Below are 12,500 nucleotides of genomic sequence, written 5' to 3'. Positions count from 1 at the left end.
CGGAGAAGGGTAGGAGGAGGCGAAGGAGGAGAAGGGGAGGGGAGAAGGAGGAGGGGAGAAAGAGGGGGAGAAGGAGGAGGGGAGAAGGAGGAAGGGAGAAGGAGGAGGGGAGAAGGAGGAGGGGAGAAGGAGGGGGAGAAGGAGGAGGGGAGAAGGAGGAGGGGAGAAGAAGGAGGAGAGAAGGAGAAGGGGAGAAGGAGAAGGGGAGAAGGAGAAGGGGGAGAAGGAGGAGGGAGAGGAAGAGGAAGGAGAGAGGAAGGAGAGAAGAAGGAGGAGTTAGTCGATGATTTGTCTCTGAATCGCTTGTTCGATGACATTTCGCCACCTATTGAGGTCTTTATTCGTAGAGTATCGCTTACCTTCTTGTATTTATCCCATACTACTTCTAAAGCCAGAAACAACAGGCTACATGCCAGTCCAATGCCAAGTACTATGAATGTTCCAGATAAACTCTCCACGCTGAGACCTTCAGAGTCTTTCACCTTTGTTTCCTCAGTCGATTTAGGCCACCACTTCCTCTTCAGGTCTTCTAGAACAGATTTCTGCTGCAGCTGAAGAATACTAAAAACAAGAGCAAGGTATGAATGACGTTCTTTGAAATATCAGTTCTTTTCTGAATTCAAGCCCTTTACTAACAAAGTGAAAAGACATATTCTATTTAAGTCAACAAGACATTTACAAGAATTTGTGAATACAGGAATGCAATTTAACCTGCCTATATGTATACTTGTATTAAATGGCATATCGTTTGATATCTATAGTGTGGCTACAGAAGCAAAGAAGACAGTAAATGTGCTATCGGCAATACAGATGAGAGTAAATACAACATGAGCGATCAAAGAATAACCAAACGTACTTCTATGTGCAATATCTGTATTGATCCCAAAATTTCAGTTTTCTAGCTACATGGCTATTATACCTTTTGTTTGTTGTTTTAAGATTATAGACTACTAGAAAATCTTACTTCTTGGATAATATCTGCTTCGATGATATCAGTTAATGGAGAGTCTTCAATAGTTTTATGTATAATGTAGAATCTCGCGCAGAAGGATGCCTAACATTTTTAAGTGGAACATTTGGAAACTGCGTATTTTGCCCACATGAAGCCATTGGTAGCACAAATAAAGAAATATTTATGTGTGTGTGTGTGTGTGCGTGTGTATATACATACATACATACACCTATGCTAATAAACACACATGCACACATATACAGGCGTGCATGCACACACACACACACACACACACACACACACACGTACATATCTACTGAGAGTGAGTGAGTGATGAAGAAGAAGAAGAAGAAGAAGAAGAAGAAGAAGAAGAAGAAGAAGAAAGAAAGAAAGAAAGAAATAAAGAAAGAAAGAAAGAAAGAAAGAAAGAAAGAAAGAAAGAAAGAAAGAAAGAAGTTGATAGATAAATTGAGTGAGAAAAATTAAAATAGCAAAATCAACCCAATTCTTACTGTTTTGAAAATTGATCTACAAGTTCCGAGTTCTGCTTGAAAGCAAAAGCATAAGGTCTTGAGCTGAATGGGTTACCGATGCTTGTGAGGTCGTTGTATTTCTTTGTATAATACTCAACAATTGGAGATTCAGTGATGTACGCAAAATTACCGTCTCTTACTCTTTGCAGTCCTTCTGAGGAATTTGCCACCATACCGTTGGCCTGAATGCGTTTCCAGATGTTAGCATTTTTCTCGCTAACTGGATAATTCCAAACTGCTAAATTTCCTTCAAAATCTCCAGCGGAACCGTGCTTGAAATTCATTTTCTTCCATTTTGTGTCAAAGAGGTTCTCAATTTTAGCCATGCGTTCAAAGTAGCGCATTGTAGAGCTGTTGGCCATTACTGAGAAGTTGATTTCTGTCTGAGCTGCGAGATCGTCGAGTGAGCTTAGGTCACTTGTGTAACGACGTGCTGTGAGGAAGGCGGCCAAATTAGCCGTGAAGGTTGACATCATTATGATGCAAAAGAACCAAAAACCTGCTACGAGGACTCTTGAAGAGAACGAAGACGGCGGGTCACCTCCACCTGTGATCAACAAACAATAGATATGAACGTATTAGTATTTTCTTGACAGACGAAAAGGATAATATTGAGATGATTCAAAGCAACGTTGAGCAATGGGGTACAGTGGGGAACAACTTGCAGCAAACTTGGACAGTGAGGTGAGATAGTGACACAGAATAGCTGAAGACAACTGAGAATCCAACTGGAGTGTGGAAGACAGTTTAATACAGTTGAAGACAACCGGAGACAAAATCGCGGAATGGAGAACGATATAGATACCTTAGAATAATTGAATACAAAGTTGTAGAATGTAAGGTAACTGGAGATAAAGTTGAATAGGAGAGGACGGCGTAGAGAAGTTGATGGCGACTGAGGACGAAACTAGATTATAAAGGATAATATAAACAATAATCGAATTTGTTCATTGGAAACCTGCATATTGTTACAGAAAATGTTCCTATAGAATAAGAGTGAGAGTATCTTCTAGAAGATAAAAGGATGTCCTCGTGCATCTCACAGCTCTGGAAAGTAAGAGATTTGTTCTTCCCAACCACATGATTCTAGGTTTAGTCCCACTGCGTGGAACCTTGGGCAAGTATCTTCTATTATAGCCTCTGGCCGACTAAAGCCTAGTAAGTGGTTTGGTAGACGGAAACTGAAAGAAAACCGTCGTGTGTGTGTGTGTGTGTGTGTGTTTGTGTGTATTCTCCCCTCCCACCACTTGACAACCGGTGTTTATTTGTTTGTTTGTTTACGCCTTCTTAACTTGGCAGACCAGCAAAAGACACCGATAGAATAAGTACCAGGTTTGACGAATAAGTTAAGATTTTTTTGACTAAGCCCTTCAAGGCGGTGCTCCAGCATGACCGCTGTCCAATAACCGAAACATGTTAAAAGTAAAAGATAGAAAGATACTGTGAGTTTGGGAGTAAAAAAAGGGACGTAAATAACAGCTGCAGAACTATTTTGGTTGGAGAATATCACACTGACTCATATCAATGTCTCAAAAGCAATGGCGATCTAAAGAAACTAAGTTTCACTGTTTTACTCACCTGACTGTGTCAAGGACCCTATCACGAACCACATACTTTCCTTCATATCAAAAACCCTTTGATCACCATTCTGGTCAACGTTGGTGAAAGGACTGAATCGGTCAAACATATAAAGCAGGATACTAGTAGTAATAAGAACGGCCACCAGGCATAGCCATACATCCAGATGAAAGACGTCGAGAAAGTAAAATAATTTCGTTTCTTGAGCTTTCTTCTTAACCAGTATCTGGATACCAGCGAAGTCGTAGTAAGGTAAGGTGAAGTCAACGACTGCGTCCCGCTCTGTTGTCACTGACAATGAACCGACAATGACGTCAGCATCCTGGATGGAGACAGAAAGAAGATAGCAATGAAATGTTTCATAAAATTATCTCCCTTCCTGACAAAGTCACAAAAGTTCTATATTGTAGGGCGAGCCAACAAATGAGATATTCCAAACCAGCCAACATTCGATTCTTTAAAATAGGGCGGTTTTAAATAGTTGGATCAACTTACTAAAAATAGCAGTCAGAACTCCTTCAGATTACATCCTACTGTTTTAAACAGAGAAAGACATAGGATGATATAGTCTAAATATAAAGCTGGAATAGAATGACTGAAACAAGGAAAATCACCAGCGGGACCCCATGAATATTTTACGGAATTAATGGTAAACTTATTGGGTTATTTCTGAAAACTTTATCCAAAAGACCTGAAAGCGTAGCTTTTGTTGTGTCTGTATCAAAAGATAGTCGCTCATCTGCTAATCATTGAAAAGTGAAGGAAATTGGAATACGATGATTACTTAATGCACTTGACATATACACTTTATATATTTATGCACAATTTTATAGACTTAATACACAGCACTCTCCCTCTTTCTCTCTCCATCTTCGCCTTTCCCTTCAACTAATCACGTGAAAGCGTTACAGGCGGGTTTAGTAACGGAGAGAGAAAATTTAGTTAAAAAATTACACATTTCACTCACAGCCACCTCTCCCTCCCTATCTCTCCACCTCCCCATCTCTTTCCTCCCCTCCCTCCCCATCCTCATCCCCATCCCCATCCCCTTCAGCTAATCACATGGAAGCGGACGGGCTAAGTAACGAAGAAACAAGCAGAATTACTATAAGATTAGGTTAGCTCAGTCACATAGGTGTCTACTCATGTTAATACTATTGCATCTTCGAAGATTGAGTCTTTGTATTATTTCTAGTGTTTTCCGCTAATTGTAGTTAATTGGGGCCAGATGCTTGGTCATCAGACTTATTTCTTCGCTAAATGCATAGCTTTATTTTATTCACATTATAAGCCGACGAGCTAGAAGAAACATTAGCACGCTAGACAAAATGCTTAGCGGCATTAGCTTTTCTGAGTTCAAATTCCGGCGAGGTGGACTAAACCTTTTATCCTTACGAAAACACTGAGATCGATGTAAGTGTTTAGTTCCCTCCCCCAGTTGGCTAACTCTCTCACCTCCTTCCTCCTATAGTACATTAATTATTTCAATGAAAATATATACAATATACATATGAGTCTAACTTTTAAACATTTTAAATTTATTTTAAAGAAATTATTCAATTAAAAAAAAATAAAAAGATAACTATCTGACAGCGAAAAGGCCAGAATCATCGTAAGGTCTTGTAAGGTAGAACTGAATTCAATTTAATAATATATTGCGAGAGAGGCATCGACATACAGAGGGAGAGAAACAGGGCGATAAACACAAGGGAAGAGTGACGGACCGATAAACACATTGGACTTACAGCTATGCACACGGAAATATACTTTACACATGTAAGCATTCACACAACCACTTACATTCACAAATATGATCATATACACATACTTAATACACACAAACACTCTCTCTCTCTCACTCTCTTTCTCTCCCCCCTCTCTCTCTCTCACACATATGAAGAAGAACCGTACATCCAAACGCAGACTTACACACATAGAAGCACATACACGTATATTCTCATGATCATTCAAACGCTTGCACTCATACACACACATACACACACACATCCCCAGAGACCATCACACACATCTCAAAACACATACCCATATATGCATACATCTACGCACTCAACGCTCAATCACATACGTATTACACAGAAAAACAATTACATACACAAACAGTTACATAACCACACAGATACACACACGCATACTCACATGCACATTTACATCCACATCCACATTCACACACTAACACAAAGAAATAGATACACAACTATATATACATATACACACACATACACGCACTAACTCACTCACTCACTTACGCTATCTCTCTCTCTCTCTCTCTCTCTCTCTCTCTCTCTCTCTCTCTCTCTCTCTCTCTCTCTCTCCACGTATTTCTACATAACCACATGACCATATAACCAGACGTGCAGACTGGCAGGCTTACAGACGTACAGCTTACTTCCGGTATAGAGACAAGATAGCATCTGATTCCCATCTGCTTGTCTGTGTGCCTGCCGAAACCATATCAACACTTCCTTTTATTACCCCACGATCATAAGTACCTCTGACGTAGCAGATTGTTGGGGCGAGCTTGTTGGCAAAACAAACCATCGTATCACACCCACGTAGGTGTTTGAGGTGAATATACGTACACAGATAAACTGTTTCTAAGGAGGGCATACCAACTTAAGTAATTTTACTTTTATTCATTTTCGATATACGTCAGTCAGTGTATCCGTTTGCCTGTCCATCCGTTTCTGTTTCTCTCTCTCTCCCTCTCATTCCCTCTCTCTCTTTCCCTCTCATTCTCTCTCTCTTTCCCTCTCATTCTCTCTCTCTCTTTCCCTCTCATTCTCTCTCTGTGCATATGTATATATGTATGTGTGTGTGTGTTTATGTTTCTATATATATATATATATATATGTGTGTATTCATCCATACAACTAACCATCAGTTCATCCTCCATTCATGGGACCAGCCAGCCACGACTCACATATACATACATCCATACGCGCGCGCGCGCACACAATCATCCACCCATCCACCCATCCCTATATACATATATATATATATACGTACATACATACATATGTACATACGTACATACAGTAACTCTATCCAGATTACAAGTTCAGGTTTATACCTGTAATTATTGAGGTCCTGGGATATGTAACACACTGCCTAAATACCAATCTTGAGAAATCAGGCTTCTCAAAATCAGAACGGAGGAAGCTAATTCGAAGGTTACAGATCCAATTCATCACTGGAACTGTAAAAAATCTGTAAAACTTTCCAGAAGTTTATCATTTAAATATATATAAGCATGTCTAGATATGTAACTATATGCATGAGAACACATATATAAAACATACAAATCTGCACATACATACATGCATACATACATACATACATACATACATACATACATACATACATACTCTGTTGTTGATGTTGAAATTCCAATGACGGAACCTTGGATCTGGGTTAGAAACTGGTTCTTTCTCTGTTGGCAAGAAATATTGAAATAAACTGAATAATGACATGTATATGAAAGTCACATCTTCATAACAGGTAAAGATATCTTAAATATGTGCCCAGAGTGTATAATTGTTTCTTGTACCCCAAGTGTACCTGGGGTACAAATTCGGCTTAAATAGAAACTGCAAAGTAAAACAGCCATATAAACAAAAAGCTACGCTTGCGTAACATGTAAGGAAGAGTATACGAATAAGATTGAGAAGAGGAACAGTGTCTCCTGGACAGGTGATAGACATATCACATTCCACCAAGCTGGATATTCTTTCGCTCTTCAGGAACGGGATATAGCTAATAAATATCTAATCAAGCATAGCTCCGAACAACGACATTGTGAAAGAAAATGTTGAATATAGCACAGCAATCTTGATGGTGACATGCACATCACCAGCGACTACTTAAAATCGTCCACATAAGAAGATAATCCGCAAAGTATTACCTTCCCATGAGACATGGCACGGGTGCTATTCACCAGAACCAAACTGTATCTTTAAAAGCATCTTTAAAAATATGGAATACTGGGAGAATATTACAATAAAAATAACAATCCAATACAAACACACAGATTTAAGATCGTTCTATAATACTTAGTAAAAACATCATGTACTATTGTAGAAGTCCACTGTCCAGAGGACGTGAATATTTTGTCTACAGTTTTGTAAAAAGTGGACACCGATAGTGAATTAATGAAGAATGTGTAGTTTTCGTATCGTGGCTATATGCTTTCATTTGTAACTCTTATCATAGATGTAGTGGGCTACGCTATAATAGATTTACATAAAAGCCTCGAAATGCTAGAATGTTCCAACAAAGAACAAAGCAAACTGATTCTATTCCACCAAATCTAATCTATTTGTGTTATAGTAAAGACTTGTAAAACTTTATAAGACTGTCCATTTCAGTTTCCGGGAATGAATGTATTTGCACAACCATATTATGTACATAATAGCATACACGTTCGTGCATAAAGAGTAATTTATACATGCGTACGTTGACACACAAACGTACACACACACACACACACATTGTGTGAGTGTGTAATAAAGGAACATGCAAACTCATTAAACAAGTGCAAGTATATCTACACATATAGCGTCATATATGCAAAATCTTGGAACAGGTTTGACTCTTGCAAAAGAGTTTCGTAATTTTGTAAGTGACTGGTGCTAATTCTACGAAGAACTTAAGTTTGAAGGGTAACCATAAAGGTTGGATGAATGACAAATATCATTAACATTCTTTTCCTTTTTTTCCATCTACAGACTGAATGTGAAATTTTTTAAAGAAGAGGGAACTGAATTCGTACCACTCAGTGGACGCGAGGGATGGTCGTTATTAATGTATTTGAATAACATTATAGAAAATATTCATTTTCGCCGGTGTCTCGACCTTACAGTCATTCTTTTTCAAGTAAAACACACACACATGCATAAATACTTGCACGCATACATGCATACACATACATGCATGTGTTTGTATGTGTTTGTATATGTGTGTGTGTGTGTGTGTGTGTGTGTGTGTGTGTGTGTGTGTGTGTGTGTGTGTGTGTGTGTGTGTGTGTGTGTACGAGGGTAAGTGAAACATTATCCGCACTTTTACCATAACATATCTTTATTATTGTCACACTGCCTTCTGTGCATGCGTGCTTATAGGTGGTGCTATTATTGTCACGTGATCGAAGTTTGGGCCTAATCGCGCTATTCTTCTTTCTGGCTTTACAGTGTAAGCATGGCCGCTCCACTAGCAATGTGCATCAAAGAAGAACAAAGAGAAGTGATCCGATTTCTCTGGCTGGAAGGTGTGTCAGGTGCAGAAATTCATCCGAGGCTTTTAGCACAATACGGGGATGGTGCACTACCGCACAGAAGTGTGCATGGGTGGATCGAGAAGTTTAGAAATGGCTGGACAAGCATCACGCACGAAGAGGGAGCAGGACGCCCGTCAACCTCCACCACTGACGAAAAGATTCAGCAAGCTCGAGAGATGGTAATGGTAAACCGGTTCACCATTACCATCTCTCGAATCACTGCTCTTTGTTCTTATTTGGTGCACATTGCTAGTGGAGCGGTCATGCTTACACTGCAAAGCCAGAAAGAAAAATGGCGCGATCAGGCTCAAACTTCGATCACGTAACCACAACAGTACCACCTATAAGCACGCATGCGCAGAAGTCTGTGAGATAATAATAAAGATATGTTATGGCGAAAGTGCAGATAATTTCTGACTTCCCTTCGTATGTATGTATGTATGTATGTATGTATGTATCTATCTATCTATATTGTATTTGTCCCATCTTCGTTGAGCCCTGTGTGGCTAATAAAAGAAATGTATCTATCTATCTATGAATAACAGGTAACTTGTGAGCGCCACTGGTAACATGTAATCCATTGCAACTTGCTGCATGCTCGGGTCGCCGGCGACTAAACTGATAACCCCACTAATCTTACTTAGTGAGGAGGGTGATTGAACACCTTGGAGGATGAAAAACAAAACGGATAAAGTCAACAGCCATCCAATACTGTACACACAAGCTTGGTCCTGCTATTTCTCATGGACAGCGGTAGTTCCTGCAGCAATCATTGACAAACTGATGACTTTGGTGCATAAAACACGTTTGTTCAGAAAGTGGGATTGGTTGTGTACAAGGCCTCTCCTCTCTTTAAAAAGCATCATGCATAGGCATCACTTGGCATTCTAGCATCGTAATGCTCACACATGAGGCCCATTCTGAAATGTTTTAAGCGATGGCTGTACGAGAAACGAGAAAGCGGGCATGATGTATGTTCATGCTTATATTATTTTTCTCTTATTTAACATAGATTTAATTTTGATCGGCTACCTATTTAGTAGCAGGGTTGTGAAAGAAAGCATCTTATTTTGTTCATCAACTTTAAATCTTAAGAATATCTTGCAGATTTTTATTATCCCAGTTATCGTGATCATTTGTAGCGCACGAATTAAAAAGTTGCTTTCTCTCCCCAAGAATCCAAGTCTAATCATAGTTTGCTTTCTTGAAATGCCAATTAAATATGTCCTAAATAAACTTAGAAAAAGGAACGACGCACTAAGTAAGTTTTACATATAATAAAAACAATTCTGGATGGTCATGGCTGGAACGTCTCTGAGCGTTCATGTGCTGGATCTTAAAAACATGAACCAAGAGTCGTCATGTGTAATTACCAGAGGTTAGCGGAGAGGTCGAAAAAGTGCCTGTCGTTTAAGGGGATGTGTCCCTCATGATCAGATCGTATTTGATTCGATTTTACTCTTTGTACCACCACGGTATATAAACTAAGTATTACTTGTTACTTAGTCCTAAGGTAACTCAAATCTAGCAAATCTGCAATCAAAAACATTTTCAATCATAGTTACTGGGCATAGTATAGCTGGAATTATATTGTCCAATGTGCATCTTCATTTAAGTCAGAAAGGTGGTATTTGAGAGAGAATTGGTTGTTATTGGCGCAGGCGTGGCTGGGTGGTTAGGAAGCTCGTTTTGCAACTACGTAGTTTCAGGTTCAGTTCCACTATGCGGCACCTTGAGCAAGTGTCTTCTACTGTATCGCTGGGCCAACTAATACCTTGTGAGTAGATTTTGTAAACGGAAACTACGTGGAAGCCGTCGTATATATAAATGTGCGTGTATGTCATTGTATTTATGATTTCCCCCTTCTCCGTAACTTAACGTTTCAGAAAAAAAAGACCGATATTATAGGTACTAGACTTAAAGAAAAATAAGTACTAGGCTCGAGCCGTTTGACAGAAAACCTTCAAAACAGTGCTCCAGCATGGCTGCAGTCCAGAGACTGAAGTAAGTAGAAAATAAAGATACAAAAAGATATAGATTTTTAACAGTTAACACCGCAGACGTTGCTTCTGCTGGGGTCTTTTCAATTGGCTCTCTTCCTTCAACTTTACATTGACAGGAGTAAACGAGTTTATATACCAAAATATAAATGATATAGAATAAACTCATTTCAGGTCATTAAGTCATTAAGTTGATCTTCACCTTCCGTAATTATTTAAATTCATTGGCCCTCTTTGACTATTTATTTTAATAATTTTGTAAGTACACTAAATTCTGCTAGCTAAAACTGTCTTTTTTTTTTTTTTTGCTTGGGGGTAAAAATCACAGATCAATCAACTTTGAAGACACCATGCTTTTTAATGAAGTTTAATACGAATGAAACATATCCATTTCTGATGTCAGACGTCACCTATGAAATTAAAAATTTCTGTTGAAGTTATTTAAACCCACATAGTAAACATACAAGCATAGCAAATTTAACTATTTCTCCGTCGCATGAAAACAATGATCAACTTTAATCGATTTTCGAACCTTGCTAGATTCTCATCAGAGGTGTCTACATCACTTGACCAATCCCAGAAAAATAAGTAGCCAATCTCTTTATATACATAACAAATCCAGTATCCCCCAAAGAACTGGAACTAGTAATTCATAATTTCTTATTAACTGTTTTCTGTTTTACATAAAACAACATTGCTGATGATTTGGGTAAATACAGTTCTTAATTTCATTTAATTTAATTCAATTGTGTAATGTAATTATGTAATTATACATTTGGTGATGTTTATCTTAACAAAACAGCTGTTAATCATAATTAGAATATGAAGTATATGTGATATCTGTGCTTTTCTGCTGTCGTTCTTGAGGCTTATTTTAATCTATTATGCATATACATACAAGTTTGTCCCACTTGGACTTACTGCAATGCAACGACCTGTTATTAATTGTATTAACGAGCTGTTATTAATTACTGTGGCTTTTTTCTTTGTTGTTTATACATAATTTCTCTCTGTAGATAGATAGATAGATAGATAGATAGATATATACATACATACATACATACATACATACATGCATGCATGTATGTATGTATGTATGTAGTTCAAAAAACAATAACAAAAAACAAAAAAACAACAAAGTGAGGACGTGATATGGATAGTATTATTGGACGCTCAGGAAAGGAAAGAGAGAGTGCATGACGTTTCGGGCGTAGCCCTTCGTCGGAAAGATGGAAAGTTCGGAGAATGGAAGAACGGAGAAAGAGGAAAATGGTACCGATGCCCACGAGGTTACATTATGAAAAGACCGGAAGAGGAGGTGGTGGGGGAAAAGTTCTTTCTAAAGATAGGAGAGTGAAAAAGGGAGATGAATCTGTGCGTGTGCGAAAGTCTGCGAGTGTGTGTGTGATAACAGAACGTGTGTGTGCGTATGTATGTGTGTGTGTGTGTGTGTGTGTGCATGGTTTGGTGGTTTATCTGTTAGTGTGTTTGTGTGTGTGTGTGTGTGTGTATGACGTAGTGGAAGAAATTACTAGCAGGTCTGGTTAGTGGACGCTATAGACAGTGTAGGTAGAAGGTCAACAGGTGGTTATTTGGGTGTGTGTGTGTTCGTGTTTGTGTGGGGTTGTAGGTGTTAGGTACGTGTACGTGTGTGTGTGTATTTTGTATGTGCGCGTGTGTGTATGTGTATGTTTTCTGTGCGTGCGTGTGTGTTTGTGTGTATGTGTATGTTGTGTGTATGTGCGTTGCTGTGTACGTGTGTGTGCGTGCGTTTGCTATTGTATATGCGTGTGTTGTTTATGCCCATGTGTGTATGATTGTATGCGCGTCTGTGTGAGTGTGTAGTGTTGGTGAGAAGTGTGTGTGTATGTGGGTGTGTGCGTGTGTGTGTATATGTGTGGATGTGCGTGTGTGTGTGGGATTGTGAGTGTTAGGTACGGGTGTGTGTGTGTTTATGTGTGTCTGTATGTGTTTCCGTGTGCGCGTGTGTGTATATTTTTTGTGCGTGCGTGTATGTGTATATTGTGTATGTTTTCGTGCGTGCGTATGTGTTATGTATGTGAGTGAGTATTGTGTATGTGAGAGGTGTGTGTGCATGTGTGTATATGTGTATGTGTGCATGTGTGTATATGTGTATGTGTGTCGTG

At 38.9% G+C, this 12,500-nt stretch overlaps 1 protein-coding gene across 3 annotated transcripts in view; it reads right to left on the bottom strand.

The window, feature by feature from the left end:
- Window positions 1–12,500, bottom strand: part of LOC106867909 (ionotropic receptor 25a) — a 152,682-nt gene that overhangs the window by 2,596 nt on the left and 137,586 nt on the right. For all 3 annotated transcript variants that reach the window (XM_052969756.2, XM_052969755.2, XM_089355519.1), the window contains exons 11-13: window positions 3,064–3,385; window positions 1,465–2,032; window positions 360–561 (exon numbers count right to left, since the gene is read on the bottom strand). In XM_052969756.2, the coding sequence (XP_052825716.1) occupies window positions 360–561; window positions 1,465–2,032; window positions 3,064–3,385 (1,092 nt within the window). The remainder of the gene's footprint in view (window positions 1–359; window positions 562–1,464; window positions 2,033–3,063; window positions 3,386–12,500) is intronic.

The sequence above is a fragment of the Octopus bimaculoides genome, chromosome 7 (genome assembly GCF_046866305.1).
Source record: "Octopus bimaculoides isolate indiv1 chromosome 7, ASM4686630v1, whole genome shotgun sequence".
In the NCBI taxonomy this organism is placed as follows: domain Eukaryota; kingdom Metazoa; phylum Mollusca; class Cephalopoda; order Octopoda; family Octopodidae; genus Octopus; species Octopus bimaculoides.
This window is presented reverse-complemented; position numbering and strand designations above follow the sequence as displayed.